Source organism: Tenrec ecaudatus, chromosome 12, assembly GCF_050624435.1.
Source record: "Tenrec ecaudatus isolate mTenEca1 chromosome 12, mTenEca1.hap1, whole genome shotgun sequence".
Taxonomy (NCBI): domain Eukaryota; kingdom Metazoa; phylum Chordata; class Mammalia; order Afrosoricida; family Tenrecidae; genus Tenrec; species Tenrec ecaudatus.
Genome location: NC_134541.1, coordinates 76,381,806 through 76,398,745, shown reverse-complemented (window position 1 = coordinate 76,398,745; position 16,940 = coordinate 76,381,806). Strand labels below are relative to the sequence as shown.

Here is a 16,940-nt window from a genome sequence, read left to right as displayed (position 1 = left end):
GCATGTGCATATTTAAATATATTTATATGTAACTATAGGTAAATAGATCTATGTACTTATGTTAAGTATTGGGCCTTGACTCAAGTACTCCCTCAACACAAGAACACTTTGTTCTAATAACCTAGCATTCCATGCTGCTCACCGTCCCTACAGGATTGCTGAAAACAAATGGATACATAAGCAAATGGGGTGAAGAAAGCTGATGGTGCCAGCTATCAAAAGATATAGCATCTGGGGTTTTAAAGGCTTGAAGATAAACAAGCAGCCATCTAGCTGAGAAGCAACAAAGCCCACATGGAAGAACACACCAGCCTGTGTGATCATGAGTTTCAATGGGATCAGATATCAGGCATCAAAGACCCAGAACAAAAAATCATATCGATGTGAATGAGGGGAAGTGCAGAGTAGAGACCCAAAGCCCATCTGTAGAAAATTGGACATCCCCTTACAGAAGAGTCACAAGGAAGAGACGAGCCAGTCAGGGTGCAGTATAGCACCGATGACACATACAACTGTCCTCTAGTTCTTTAATGCTTCCTCCCCGACACTGTCATGACCCCAATTCTACCTTGAAAATCTGACTAGACCAGAACATCAACACTGCTACAGATAAGAGCCTGAAACACAGGAATCCAGGACAGATGAACCCCTCAGGACCAGTAATGAGAACAGAGATACCAGGAGGATTAGGGGAAGGTGGGGGGAGAAAGGGAGAATTGATCACAAGGATTGACATGTAACCCCTTTCCTGGGGGATAAGCAACAGAAACATGGGTGAAGGGAGACAGAGGACGATGTAAGATATGAAAATCATAATCTATAATTTATCAAGTGTTCATGAGGGGGGGAGGGTTGGAGAGGGATGGAGGAAATGAGGTACTGATATCAAGGGTTCAAGTAGAAAGAAGAGCTTGAAATGATGATGACAACATGTGTACAAGTGTGCTTGACACAATGTATGAATGTATGGATTGGGATAAGAGCTGTAAGAGCCCCCAATAAAAGGATTTAATTTTTTAAATTAATTTTAAAAGAATGTGCTATTGCATTGTCATTTTATATATAGATTCACGTTTCCTAGCCCTTTCCTTCTCAACGCAGTTTTCAATTTTCTCAATGAACACTCCTTCATAATAAGCCCTATGGGCATATGTGTCCTTTGAGAAACCTATCAATGCTATTCTTTTTTTTTATCATTTTATTGGGGACTCTTACAAATCTTGTTACAAACCAGACATCAATTGTATCCAACATATTTGTACATATATTCCATCATTCTTTTCTAGACATTTACTTTTCATTGAGCTCTTGGGATCAGCTCCTCTTTTTTCCCCTCCCTCTTCCCCCCACCCCAATCCTCGTGGCCCCTTGATAGATTGTAGATTGTTAATGATTTTCAAGTCTCACACCATCCACTGTGCCCCTTCCTCTCTGGTTTCTGTTGGTCTTCCCCCTGGCTGGGGGTGTGTGTTTATGTGCCATTCATTGCTATGGGTGCCCCCCTCCTTCCCCACCTCTCCCCCTTCCCCCTAACCTTTTGGAATCTCTATGCCCATTCTCAAGGCTCTTCTTTTAGAATCCCATAAAACAGTGATCATAAACTTCTGAGCTGGTCCCTCTGGCATGAATGTAACTGGTTTAGCAGATCCCTCTGGAAGTCACTGTTTTAATTGGTCCTTTTCTTGAAAGTACCCCAGTGAGACAAACACAAGGATATTACTGAGAGAACATAGAGGTAGCCATTCACTGATGGCAGAGATGTTTTAAAATGCTGCCTTTGGAATTAACCCATGCATATAAGAACTGAGCCTCTAGTAGCAATACTTTTGGACTCACCTTCGTGAGTGTGTGTGTGTGTGTGTGTGTGTGTGTGTGTGTGTGTGTGTGTACAGTCAAAAGAGGACTTCAACAGTTCATGGGGGAAAAATCCATTACCTTTCTATTTTACTTTTTTCCCATAAACTTTGAAACCCCTTTGTACATGTGTATGAATTCTTCACCCCTAGAATATGTTCCAACTTGCCTGGGGCATGACTCTCAGTGGTTTAGCAGTTACGTAATGATGTGATTTGGCATTTCTGTTACTGATGCAATAAGTCCCCATTATGTGATCTGATGTGAATCAGCTGTAAAAGAATTAGGGTGGATGCAACACTCTGACTCGGGTCATAGCTCGGACCCAGTGTAAGGGAAGTGAACCAGGGATAAGACCTGCATCCCCTTTTGTCTTACAAGAGATGGAAAGAGAGTGAAGGAAGCAGAAAATGAGGGCTTAACATCAAGAAAAAGAGCAGAGTACAGAACAGTCCTTGGAAGCCTCAGTCCCAGTGATGAGAACTTCCAAGACCCAGGGGAAGATTGATGCCAAGACATACTGAGATAGCCAAGAATACCAGGTCCCTAGATATTGAACAAGGAACAGATCTTATTCCAGAACGGATGGACGAAGAAAACCTTCCCTTAGAATTTGGACTTCTAGGATTTTGCCTCCTAAACTGTGAGAGAATAAATTGCTATTTGTTAAATCCATCCTCACGTTGAGCTGCTAATCATAGGTCAGCTGCTTGAACCCACCAGCTGCTTCACAGGAGGAAGAGGAGGATTTCTGTTCTTGAAGAGACTGATAGCCCTGGGGACCACAGGGGCAGTTCTCCGCTGTGCATAGGCTTGCTATGATTGAATTGAAAGGAATGAATAGCCTTGCTTAGTGGCAGTGAGTTTATATTTTGGTGGCATTTCTGTTACAGCAGCACTAGATAACTAAGGTTATTTATCTATTCCGCTGTCTTTTAATTTTGTTTTTAATGAACTTTTAAAAGACCTCATAAATATGTACACATACTTAATTGTGTGCATATGGATGTAAATTTTATATATACCTATACACACAAATATCAGCGTAATAAACCATAAACTAGCGAAAATCATCTATTGGAAAAGGATGACATCATTTGTAAGGTTAGGAATAAAAGCTAACATTAAATATATATCTTGTTTGATAATAATAATTACACTAATAACAATGCATAGAAGGTAGAAGAAAAGGTTCTAAAATTTACTGTGTCAATGACTGTACAACTCTTCTTGATATGATTGAACTATAGACTTGCATTTATTGACAAAGTGCCAATAAAACTGTTAAAAATAAAATATCTTGCTTGAAATATTTGACTTTAGAAACCTATTTTACTTAAGTATAAAACAATCAAAAATTTAAAATAAAATGAAACAAAGGAATAAGTGTATCCATTTTGTGGCATAACTACATAGAGTGGAATAATCACAATTAACTAACATTCCCTAAAGATAAAATGGAACTATGGATAGAAATTGATTTGGCTTGGTTACCAGCCAAGCATTTTAATCATTGTGCCACCAAAGTCCTTAACTATCTAAAAGCAACAATATATTCCCATAATGTATGTTATCTTTAAGAAAGTATATACATCTTAAAACAAGGAAGTAAAAATTATATATGTAGGAATAAATATAGCTATGTATATATGTAAATATATAGATAGATCTATTTATCTTTGTATGTATACATATGTAAATACAATAAGAAAGCAGATGGACTTTGGGCCTTTACTTAAATCCTACCTCAGTACAAGAACAGTTTGTTTTAATAATGTGGCAATGTATGGTGCTCAGCTTCCTGACACAATTGCTGAAGACAAAATAGGTGAATAAACAGATGTGTTGAAGAAAGCTGATGGTGCCAGGCTATTAAAAGACATAGTGTCTGGGGTCTTAAAGGCTTGAAGTTAAACAAATACCCACAAAGCAGGGTAACACTCATGAAATACATATCTATCCTCTATTTCTTTAAAATTTCCTCTTCCCACTATTGAGGCTTAGTTTTACCTCACTAATCTTGTAAATGTACATTGTATATGTAATTGTACATTGGTACAATTAAGGTCTTTCAATGCACGAAGCCCAAGATAGATAAACCCCTCAGAAACAGTAATGGGAGTAACGACTCCCTGAAGATGTGGGGAAAGAGGAGGGGAAAGAAGGGAAAGGGGGAAATGATAGCAACAAGACTGTATTACCCCACTTGAGAAGAACAAACATCAGAATTTTAGGCCAATGGACACATTGGATGGTGTAAATTATGGCACAAAATCAATAATAATAATATATAATATATTAAGGGTTTAGGAATGTGGTAGTGTAGGGGAAGGGGAGGATAAATGGGAGCTGATATCAAGGAGTTCAAGAAGAAAGAAAATATATTGAAAATGATGATGGCAGCAATAGTACAACTATCCTTGTTCTAATGATACTATGGATTATAACTATATATGTAAGAGCTCCCTATAAAATGTTTGAAAAAAGAAAGTACATACCCCTTGACCAATCACTAAAAAGACCTAGAAGTAATGACCAGACCTCTAGCAACAAACACTCCTAGTGGCCAGATATGGACTCAAAATACCATTCTTCAGTGAAAGGAACCAGCATTGCTTGGATAAATAGGTAATCTAAAGGCAGGGGCAGAAAACATATAAGCTGAGCTTAGAACTTCTTGTCCTACCAGATAGCATGGGTGTGCTCCAATGCTGCTCAATCAACTCACTGCCACAGAGTCAAATTTGACTCTATGTAAAACTGCCCATACAGATTATCAACACTATAGATTTTTGTTGTTGTTGTTGTTAGGTACTATCAAGTCAGTTCCAACTCATAGTGACCCTATGTACAACTGAACGAAACACTGCCCAGACCTGTGCCATCCTCACAATTGTTATGCTTGGCATCACCGTGTCAAACCATGTTGTTGAGGGTCTGCCTCTTTGCGCTGCTCTGCCCCTCTGCTTGACCAAGCAGGATGTCCTTTTCCAGGAACTGGTCTCTCCTGATAACATGTCCAAAGTTCATGAGACGAAGTCTCACCTTCCTCACTTCTAAGGAACATTCTGGCTGTACTTCTTCCACAACAGACTTGTTTGTTATTTTGGCAGTCCTTGGTATTTTCAATATTCTTTACCAGCATCCAATTCAAATGCATTGGCTCTTCTTCAGTCTTCCTTATTCACCGTCCAGCTTTCCTATGCACATAAGCTGATTGAAAATGCCATGGCTGGTGCCAGGCATACCTCAGTTCGCAGAGTAACCCCCATGTTTAACAACTTTCTTGCAATACAAGGCATGTACCATTTGATCTCTTGACTGCTGCTTCCATGAGCATCCATGCAAGGCGAAATCCTTGACAATTTCAATCTTTTCTCTGTTTATTATGATTATTGAACTAGTTGTGAGAATGTTGGTTTTCTTTACATTAAGTTGTAATCTGTATCGAAGGCTGCAATCCTTGATCTTTATCAGCAAGGGCTTCAAATTTCTCACTTACAGAAAGGTTGAGTCATCTGCCTATCGCCTTCCTGCAAAAGCCTTCTTCCAACTCAATGCCTTGTTCTTCTACATATAATCTAGCTTCTTGGTTGATTTTCTCACTTGTCTTGTCAGTGTGTTGGGCTGTGGTGGCCTGTGTGTTGCTGTGATGCTGGAAGCTACTTCACTGGTATCTCAAATGCCAGCAAGGCCACCTAAAGTGAACAGGTTTCAGCGGCGCTTCCAGACTAAGAAAGACTACAATGAAGGATTCAGTTGCCCACTTCAGGAGAAGTAGTTGCTGAAAACTTTATGCATAGAATCAAAACATTTCCAGATCCCAAAGTCACCGGTTGAGGTAGTTTGTTGTGACAACCTGGCCAATAAACACATGTGGAGTTAATCGAAGGGCAGAGGGATAAATGGCTCAGTAAGCATCACCTTTCTAGTTCTCGGGTCTCTTGCTTTCTGATGGTCGGACCAAGGTGCAGCTGCCTTAGCCAGTTCCCTGCTTCAATTGGCAAGGCTCACTTCCTGCCAGACTTCCCTGAGGAGAAGCCACATGGACCTGCCCCGATGCAGCCCTGGGTGCTGATCAGCCGTGTGGAGACCCCTGCCAGCGCTGGGATGCTTACACACTAACTGATTAGGTTTTCCTCAGGCAGTCAGCATCATAGTGTGTGTTTTGTGAGATGGAGGAGGACTTTGTGCATTGGTGTCGGACATATGGGCTAATGTTGGACTTATGGGCTTGGGCAACACTGGGTTGGGATATTTTCTTGATGTGCACTTAACCTTTATAGAAAACTCTCTCTTTCTGTAGATTTGTTTCTCTAAAGTACCCAGCCTAACACACTAGTCTTACAAAATTCTATCATATGATCTCTAGGTTAATGTCTATCATCAGGGTCACATTTTCCAACTATTGTTCCTTCCTCTGTGCTTCCAACTTTTGCATTCTAATAATCATAATCACCAATGTATCTTGATCGTGTTTGAGCAATTTCAGACATATGTAAAATTCTTCAAATTCTCCATCATTTAGCATTTAGTTGGTATATAAATGTGAATACTGGTTGTATTGACTGGATTTCCTTCTATGAGGATAGAAATGATCTTATCACAAACAGTATTGCAAGACACATTTTGAAATGTCCTTTTGGATGATGAATGTGATGCCACTCCTCTGACTCTGTCATTCCCAGCATAATAAGCCTTATGATTTGCTGAATCAAAATGGCCAACACGTCCACTTCACCTCACATGTGCCTATGATGCCATTATACGGTCCTTTTTTTCTGATAACTTCCAATTTTCCCTGATTCAGACTTTATACATTCCAATTGAGTTTTAATGGAGTAGGAAATCTCATCTTTCTCCCATGGAGGGGCTCATGGTTTTGAACTGCTGACCTTGAAGTTAGCAGTCCAATATATAACCCATTACATCCCCCAGGGCTTCCCCAACACTACTAGGGCTGTAGATAGAAGCCATATTTTGAAAACTGAATATCAAACTTTTGAATATCAATAAAGTTATTATTTCTAGCAGATTGAGATTCATCAAATGGGCTAGAATCAGTGCGATGGCAACTTGTTTTTAATAGAGTAATGGATCTAGCAAATGAAAGTGCCATGGCCACTAGCTGATGAAACTACCCATCACCACCTATCTGGCAGACTTTGAAAACAGTAATCAAACGGAAACCTGACAGGCGTCTCTTTGTCTGCAAACTTCCATAAATGACAGACGACGAAGAAACTGGTGAAGTGGCACCATGGGGGTGCAATCAGCAAAACTAGAATGAGTAACACCACAGCAGAAACAGCCTTGCTTCTGCAACAGACAATGACTGGGGATAAAAAAGTGATTGAGAGGAATTTATATGGACCCTCATCCACTACACCACCAGGGCTTCTATAATTCAAACAAGCAGTTTTAAAAAATCATAAGACTAACAAGCTATTATAAATACTAACCCTAGATACCTGATAGGTCTTAGGAGTATTGTTGCTATGTTTAGATGTGATATCATGTTACTTTTCTTTAAAAAGTCCTTATCTCTAGACTATTTCTCACTGAGTGGGATGGCAGAATTAGCTTCAAAATAATCCATCCATGAATGAAAGAGAAAAAATGGATCATTGATTGATGGATGTGAAGGTTCGCTATTCTCCTACTTTTCAAGTGCTTGAAAATGTCCATAATACGTTAGGTTTTTCCCAGCACAGTGAGCAGCTGATAGTCCTGGAAGGAGCCCCAGCCCCAGTGGGGAGCTCCCCTAGAGTCACTTCAAAAGTCTGGAGTCTCCTGGGAGCTAAGGCCAGGAGAGATCAATAAATAGTGACCCAGACTTTGGTACTTAAAAAAAAAAAAGTCTGGAGTCAGCAACTTCACTTTTTCTCCACCTTTGGCAGATGATTACCAGACAAATGCAGAATAACACAACGAACTACAGAGATTACTGTGAGGGGGGGCACCCTCGAGCTTGATCCTAGCGAAGTAAAGAGTTGCTGATGAGCTGGGAACTATGCTTAGAAAAGAAAGCCATCCACTCCTGGGATTGGCAAGTAATATAACAGGAGGTGGAAGAACCAGACACGGGATCCCCACCCAGCAGTAGAAGTTCGCTAGCTTCCACACAGTGCCAAGATATACTAAGAGCAGGTAACACCCTAAATGAAACCTCCCTCAATTGTCTCAAGGATGGTACTGTACCTATTCTTCCCACGCTTGCTTGGCTGCTTCACAGATCATGGAGGTGACCACATGAGATACAGCCATATCAGGCGAGAATCCTGTAGGCTAATGTGAGGTCTTTCCAACATTAAGTGAACCCTAAGTAAGTCTGTGTGGTGTACTGACAAAAGAGAAGTGACACAGAGAGGAAGATCAAGGAAAACAGTCATGTGACTAAGGGATTATGTTGCAGCTCCAAGCCAAGGAGCAACTAAGACAGTATCTTTCCCAAGAACTTTAAAAAGAGTTCCTGGTCCTGTTGACATCCTGAATTTGGACTGCTAGCCTCCAGAACTATGAGACAATAAATCTCTTTTCTTATAAGCTAAAAAGAAAAGTTTCTATGCCAAATAGGAAGCTATTTAGTCTCAGGAAGTCCCTAATGCATTAAGTGCTCAGCCAGTGGGGACAAGCCCTGCTCCTTTGCCTCCTGCATCCACGATGGCTTCAAAACAAGTGGTGCCCAGGCCGCACAGTGGCCCTCCCGCGCACAGAGTCCACTGCACTCAGGCAAGGCACCTTTACCATTCCATTTGCTAAGGCGCCGTCAAGCCAGCACACCACTGCTCCTGCAGTGGCTTGTCAGACCCTCCCACAACGTCTGCCAGGAGCTCACAGTTGGAAAGCACTCAAAATATAAATCAACTTAAACGACGTGATGGAACAAAACTTTGGGGATTTTTATTTGCTAATGTAAAATGATTCCAAATGAGAATAGACAGCTGCAAGCAACCACTAATCATCAAAATGTGAAATGTACAAAAAAAGAATCAGAAGGCATAAAAAATGAAATAGAACACATAAAGATCAATACGCTAGACAACACTGAGCTGACTGGTATGGGGGTTTTTGAAGCAGACAGTCATATTGACAGGGGCAGGGAAAGCCGCCTGATCAATCTAAGTGAGGAATCACCATATCCCAGAAACAGGGAGAGAGGAGGCCCTGAGTATGCCCACCTGGGACCCTGCCAAATAAGGACAGAGTTGGGACCCAGCCAAGCAAGAGCCACTGCCTTTTTTTTTTTTGGAAAACCCCAGCCCTGAGCTCAATAGCTGCTTGCCACACTATATGAAGGATCTACTAGCTCTAGACAGAATCTCACTACTTTCACCCTTTCAGTATTTTAGACCTGCTGGGGGCCTGTCCCAGTGTATCTAGACTTTACTGCTCAATAAGGGTGCTGTGCTGCCTCCTCCTACTGGCTTGTTCAGTCTCGGTGTTGCCGTCATGTCACCGCTCCTTTATAGAAGCTAGAAGTGCCCCGATCCATCTGGAAAGGGGGCCACCATACCCTAACAATGCCAAAGTACTGAAAAAGAATTATATCACATTCATCAAAAAAGAACATTTCAAAATATATCCTGAAGTGCAACACTGTCTGATCAGTTAATATCCATATATCTATATGAAAGGCCAGTTAATAAAACTACCAAATTTATACACTAAATACAATAGAGAAAAAAACAAATAGAAAACAATCCAAATCCTCCCTACCATCAAGTCAATTTTGACTCAGAAACACCATAAAATAGAGTAGAACTGCCTCTGTGGCTTTCAAGGCAGTAAATCTTTCAAAAGCAGAAAGTCTCATCTTTTCCCCCTGAGTGGCTGGAGAGTTTGAACTGATGACCTTGCAGTTAGCAGCTCAGTAAGTAACCCACTATGCCATCAGGGCTTCTGCCCACAATTCCTAAGACGAGGAAATTAAAAAGTTTTACCAACTACATCTGAAATTGATCAAACATGAAATAAGACTGCATTGATAATTACTAGTGACTGTAATGCAAAAGTTGGAGACAAAGGAGGATCCATAACTGGAAAATAGGACCTTGGTGATAGAAATTATGCTGGAGATGACATGACAGAATTTTGCAAAATCAAGGAGTTATTCATTGCAATTATCCTTCCAACAGTATAAGTGGGAATTATATATGTGGATCTCACATAATACACCAGGATCAAATTGTAAAAAATTTCATTCATTGCCTCTTTACATTTGTGTAAAGAGATGAAGTTCATTCTCATCAAAATCAGGCCGAGGTCTGATTATGGGACCAATTGCACATATGTAAACTCAAGGTGAAGCTAAAAACAAATAAAAGCAATCCTATGAGAAACAGAATCTGAACACCTAGATTTAGAGGCTATTTCAAGACTAGATTTGACATACTGAACACTGATGACCGAAGACCAGATGAGCTGTGGGATGACATCTAGGACAACACACATGAAGAAAGCCAAAGGGCATTAAGAAGACAGGAAAGAAAGAAAAGAACAACATGGATGTCAGAAGGGAGTCTAACATTTTATCTTGAACATACAGTAGCAAAAGGAGGAAAAAAGATTGAGTAAAAGAATTAAACAGAAGATTTCAAAAGGTGACTTGAAAAGTCATAATAAAGACCTGGGACTTGAAAACCAACAAGGAAGAGCACAGGCAATATTTCTCAAGCACTAAGAACTGAAGGAAAAAATCCAAGCCCTATGTTGTAAGGCTCCTATGGAAAAGATGCTGAACCACATCCACCAAACCCCCTGCCATCAGGTTAATTCCAAGTCACAGTGCAGAGTAGAACCACTCCTTACAGTTACCAAGACCATACATCTTTATGAGAGAAGCCAGCCTCAACTTCCTCCTGCAGAACATCTGCTGGGTCAAATCACCAACCTTGTAGTTAGCAGCACAAAACTCATCCCACACCACCATCATGATATAAGAAACATCAAAAGCAGATGGAAGAAATACATAAAGCTATTGTATCAAAAAACATTGGTCTATGTTCAACCATTTGAGACCACATACGGTTAAGAAGCAATGGTACTGAAGGACAAAGTCCAAGCTGCATTACCGTGGCAAAAAACAAGGCTCCCCAAATTGAGGGAACACCAATCAAAATGTTTCAACAAACACTTGTAATGTTGAATGTTCACTCGTCCGAATCAAGAAATTTGGAAGACCTGGTCAATCAGCTGGAAGAAATCCATATTTATGCTCATTCCAAAGAAAGGTATCCCAACAGAATTGTAGAAATGACTGGCACTACAGTAATTTAGGGGTTGCTAACTGCAAAGTTGATGATTAAAACCCACCAGCCCCTCCACAGGAGGAAGATGAGGCTGCCTGCTCTTGCCAAGATTTACGGTCTCAGAAACCCTACAGAGGGTTACTATGGACTCAATGGCAGTGGATTTAGTTCTTTTGATTTATCATTAATACTACATGCAAGTAAAAATTTATTGAATATAATCCATAAGCTGTTGCAACAGTATATCAACAGGGAATAGCCAGAAATGCAAGTCAGACTCAGACAAGGATATGGAATGAGGATTTCATTACTGATGTCAGAGGGATCTTGGCTGAAAACAGTGAAAACCTTAATGAAACGTGTGTTTCATTGATTATGTAAAGGCATTCAACTGTAGATCATAGCACATTACGAATGACATTGTGAAGAATGGAAACCCTAGAACACAAGGAAACTGCAAGAAGACTAAGGAGCGGTCATTCAAACAGAACAAGGGGATACGGAATCGTTTTAAATCAGGAGTGCATTCAGGGCTGTATCTTTGCACCAAACTATTCAATCTCTATGTGAAGCAAATCATCTGAGAAGCCGGACTGCATAAAGAATAATGCAACAACTTTGCTTGCTGAAAGAGAGGAGGATTTGAAGCACGTACTTATGAGTATCAAAGACTACAGTCTTCAGTATGGATTATACTTCAATATCGTGAAAAAATTATGCAAAATTGGGTCTCTATGCAAGTACTCCCTCAATACAAGAACACTTAATTCTATTAAATTGGCATTCCATGATGCTCACCTTCCCTACAGGATTGCTGAAGACAAAGCGGGTGCATAAGCAAATGTGGTGAAGAAAGCTGATGGTGCCCACCTATCAAAAGATAAAGCATCTGGGGTCTTAAAGGCTTGAAGATAAACAAGTGGCCATCTAGTTCAGAAGCAACAAAGCCCACATGGAAGAAGCACACCAACCTGAGTGATCACGAGGTGTCGATGAGATCAGGCGTCAGGCATCAAAGAACAAAAAATCATATCATTGTGCATGATATGAAGGGGAGTGCAGAGTGGAGACCCAAAGCCCAACTCTAGGGACATCTGGACATCCCATTGCAGAAGGGTCATGGGGAGGAGATGAGCCATTCAGGGTGCTGTGTGGCAACGATGAAACATACAATTTTCCTCTAGTTCTCTAATGCTTTCTCTCCTCCACTATTATGATCCCAATTCTACCTTACAAATCCGGCTAGACCAGAGGATGTACACTGGTACAGATAGGAACTGGAAGCACAGGAAATCCAGGACAGATGAGTTAACTCTTCAGGTCCAGTGGTGAGAGTGGTGATACCAGGAGGGTGGATGGAAGGTGGGGCAGAAAGGGGGAACCAATTATAAGAATCTACATATAACCCCCTCCCTGGGGGATGGACAACTGAAATGTGGGTGAAGGGAGATGTCAAACAGCATAAGACATGAAAAAAATTTATAAATTATCAAGGGTTTGTGAGGGGCGGGGCAAAAAATGAGGAGATGATAGCAAATGTTTTGAGAATGATGATGGCAACAAATGTACAAATGTGCTTGACAAAATAGATGGATGTATGGATTGTGATAAGAGTTGTGCGTGCCCCCAATAAAATGATTTTTTTTAAAAAGAAAGAAAGAAAAGAAAAAAATTCTTCACATCTGGATCAAAAGCAACATCACAAGAAATGAAGAAAAGACTGAAGTTGTCAATGATTTCATTTTTCTTGGATGCACAATTGATGCCCTAGGAAGGAATTTAAATGAGAGTGCACTGGGCAAACCACTGCAAAATGATTTCTTTACATTGTTAAAAATCAGATGTCATTTTGAAGACTAAGATGCATTTGACTCGTGCCATGGTATTTTCAATGTCGTATGTGCGTGTGAATAAGGATGACTGAAGAATTGATGCCTTTGAGTTGTGGTGTTGGTGGAGAATAGTAAATATACCATGTACTGTTGGAACAGGAACATGTAAGTGTTGGAAAAAGCATCGCCAGGATGCTTCTTCAACATGAAGGTGGTAAAACTTTGTTTCACATACTTAGGTCATGTCTTGAGGAGAGCACCAGTCCCTGGAAAAGCCATCATGCTTGGAAAATAGAGAGGGTCAGTGAGAAAGAAGGCTGTCCAGGAGATGGGTGGCACAAGGGCTCTAACAATGGGCTCAAAAATAGCAACAATTATGAGGATGGCACCGAGTTTCATTCTATTGTACATAGCGTAACTGAACTGGGACTAGCTCCAGGGACTCTAATAACATAAGTATACTATTCCCTGCCTTCTTGGAATGCACAAGAGTCAAGACTAGGCATCAATCAGGGTCAATCTATTCAGTTTTAAATTCAACACATATTTACAGAAATCAATACTAAGTACTCTCTAGGTACTTAGACACCATGCCTGCTCTTATAGATTAGATGAGATTGAAAAAAAAATCAGTGCATACAAAAGTACTGGGGGGCAGCAAATACTATGAGTATGACAAAGAATGGCCACGGGAACAAGGCACCACTTGCTAGAGATTTCAGGGGGCTCTATGAGCAAATGACATTGGAGTTGAATGACAGCTGTCCCCATCAGCACCCAAGCAGTCCTTCACCCTTATTGCCCCTACCTGGTAGGCCCGGATCAAGGACTGCACTGCCAGATGATCCTCCACTAGCTTGCTGGTCTTGGTGCTGTTTGCGCTTGATGGCCTGTGCTCAGAGACCACAGAGGGAAGTTGTGGCTGCACCAGGCCAGAAGAGGCCTCTTCACTTGCTTTCAGGAAGAAGTAGTTCCAGAACTGGTCAATGACAGAAGTGAGAACACCGCCAAGTCAGGATCTGAGAGAAACTGGGGTGCCCCAGCGGGGGAGGGGTATCAGGTGTTCCTTCCATTCTATATATCTCAGAGGCTTTCTGATACCCTGCCCAGGGGACCCCTCACACCTAGCCCAGGTCCCCTCTTCCGAGCTCATACCTCCCAGGATCCTGCTTGGGAAGAAGGGGCTATAATTATGATTCAGGTAGTTGGAGCTTATAGTTCTGGGAGAAACATGCCCTCACTCACCATGGGTTGAGGGGCGCTCTTGCAGAGGGCAATTTTGTAGGCAGCTTGTCCACATTTCAAATGAATGTATCTTTGAACCAGCAATTCCACTACTCCGTATTTACTCTATCAAAATCGAACCCTAAACTCACTGCCAACAAGTCAGTCCTGACTCATTAGCAACTATACAGGACAGAGTAAAACCATCCCTTTGGGTTTTCAAGGCTGTAAATGTTTACAAGAGCAAAAAGCCTCATCTTTCTCCTGCAGAGTGCGTGATTACATATATGCTTAGATATGTGTACTCAGATGTAGGTATAAGGATGTTCTCTATATGATTGCTGATACACATAAAAACACCTACATGGTGGGCATCAGTAGGAAACTCGTAAAAATGTATATTTAGTATCTGGACAACTGTAGCTTTTAAAGTATAAGGTACATTTATTATTGTGACTAGGGAAGATCATTAGGGTAAGAGAACCAAGCAAAAAATGTATGCTTTCCTACTATGTGTGTAGAAGCAAAAAATGTACATATATACCCCGGCATATGAAGGTACCGCACGTGCAATACTGGCGGGGCAATAAGTTGTCCCAATCTGGATGAGAGTAACTTGGGGTACCCATCAAAATTAAAGACACATATAAGCTGTGAGCCAACAATACACTTGGGGGATTTATCCTACAGAGAGTTGCACAGATGATGTACACACAGACTTATTCATTGCAGCCTGTTCAAAATCTCCAGGGTTGGAAGCAAACCAAATGTCCATTATGGCTCTAGTTAAATTAATTCTGACACAGACATATAATGGAATTTAACTTGCGGGTGGGGAGGGGAGAATAATGAAGCTCTTTATGCGCTGGCATGGGGAAAGATCTTAGCAATAGATTGCCAAGTGATGAAAGCAGGGAGCCAAGTGTGCATCACATGTTACATTTGTGTAAAGGTGGTGATGGGTAAGTGGGGGGATCTCTTCCAGAGTTATGTCGGCAAACAAGTTTGCATACAGGAGCTCTCTAAAAGGATACAGAAAAAATTAAGAATAAATTGGAAAGGGTAGAAACTGAGCAGATTGGTGATGGGCTGGGAGGTTTAGTTAGTGGTGTATATTTTTCATGCTCTTTGGTATTGGATCATGTGATGTGTTACTTTCCTGGAAGGGTTGTGAGTGAAACACAGAGAGAGAGACTTCACTTTCTCTGCCACGGATATTTTATTTTTTCAATCATCTATGAGCATTTGCCTCATGAGATCAATACATCCAGAAACCCTTGTACTTGCAAGGGCCCATCTGGAGACAGTATGTCAGGACAAAGGGACAGGGCCCCTGCTCAGAGCAGGCCATGATCCGTTTTCTCAGGCAAGATCATCACTGTCGGCCAGTACAACATCGGGAAGGCAGCAGGCTCTTCTCCTCAAAGGTAAGTACAAAGCTCTTTTGCAAGCAGGGTGACTGAGGGCCTAGAGGGCAGAGAACCACCCCCAACCCATAGCAGGCAACCTACTTTCCCCACTCTGTCCACCCATACCCAACACATATGGATTTCCCTCCCACCAGTGAGCAGGGGAGGCAGGGAGCCAACCTTGTGGACACTCTGGGGGTTTTCCAGCCAAGCGAAGTACATTTCCTCCATGTAACTGGAGCCGCTGCCACCTCTGCTGTTGGGGAAAGTGGCTGGGGGCCCAGAGGATCTGCGCTGCCAGCTGAGCACCTGGGCATCACGTAAGGCCAGAAACTTTGTGGCCTGTGGACCAAGTCGAGACACCAACAGCCGCAGTGAACTCATCCTCAGTACAGCAGGAGGGGGAAACACCCCGCAGGAATGAACAATGCCGAGCCTACAGAAAAGAAAGGCCTGTTGACTGACATTCCTCCATCTACTTGGGATGCCCCTGGGCTAGGGCAGAAGAGAGAGAGAGAGAGTGTGTGTGGTGAATGGGACAATCTCTTCCTGCTCTAGAGTTCACTGGGAATTAGCAACTCAATTACTTCCAATCCTAGCTCTGGGTCTGCCTGGCACAATCATCTTAGCCAAGTCACAGCTTAGCTGTCAATCAAAGTTGCTACCTAGGAGGTTATCAGAGGACTAATTAAAGATCTTATCAAATGTCTGGCATGCATGCCTGTTGCCTTGGCTCTGAGTTTTCAAAGTTAAAGGTACATGCCACTGCTAGATCTCCAAGCACTGGGACTGGAAATTACCAGTTGTTCCCTCTTGCTACAGTACCAGCTCCCTCCTTCTCAGGAGGCTGGAGCACAGGGCTCAAAGGCTCCATGCCACAGAGGAAGGACCACAGCTCTGAGAGGGACTTGGAGGCCAGGGAGACCAAGACTCCCTAGGCTAATGGCCCGGGGGCTCGAGGACAGCCTGGAAGTCCATTCATGCTAGGAAGAAGTGAGTCTAGGTTTTGTCTCATTCCACTCCTGCCTTTTACCTCTGTCACCTACCCTTTAGCCAGGAAATTTCCTGAATAATGCACTTCTCCAGCAAGCCAGAGTTCTAAGATTCCCCTTCAATTCTGAAGAGCCTTCATGGATCCTGATCCATGCAGTCTCAGATTGACAGTCTGAGTCTCTTGCTCTGAGTCTCTAGTCTCTTGCTGCTCCAAGATACTTACTGGACCCCTCATCCTATACAGGATGTTTATTAGGTGTGCCTCTGCTCGCCAACCCTCACCTCCATCCCATGACTGTGAGCGCTGGAAGGGCAGACTCTCCCCTGAACCAGTACATAGAACAGTTTCCCAGCAATACCCATGCCTAGGGGTGTGC

The 16,940-nt window shown here is 42.0% G+C and overlaps 1 protein-coding gene across 3 annotated transcripts in view; it reads right to left on the bottom strand.

Annotated features, from left to right (window-relative positions):
* The window catches only part of OGDHL (oxoglutarate dehydrogenase L), a 36,924-nt gene extending 20,970 nt beyond the window's left edge, over positions 1-15,954 (bottom strand). For 2 of the 3 annotated variants that reach the window (XM_075527917.1, XM_075527920.1), the window contains exons 1-2: positions 15,751-15,954; positions 13,746-13,916 (exon numbers count right to left, since the gene is read on the bottom strand). In XM_075527917.1, the coding sequence (XP_075384032.1) occupies positions 13,746-13,916; positions 15,751-15,954 (375 nt within the window). The remainder of the gene's footprint in view (positions 1-13,745; positions 13,917-15,750) is intronic. The other variant, XM_075527918.1, reaches the window with a different exon arrangement.
* Positions 15,955-16,940: the final 986 nt, after the last annotated feature.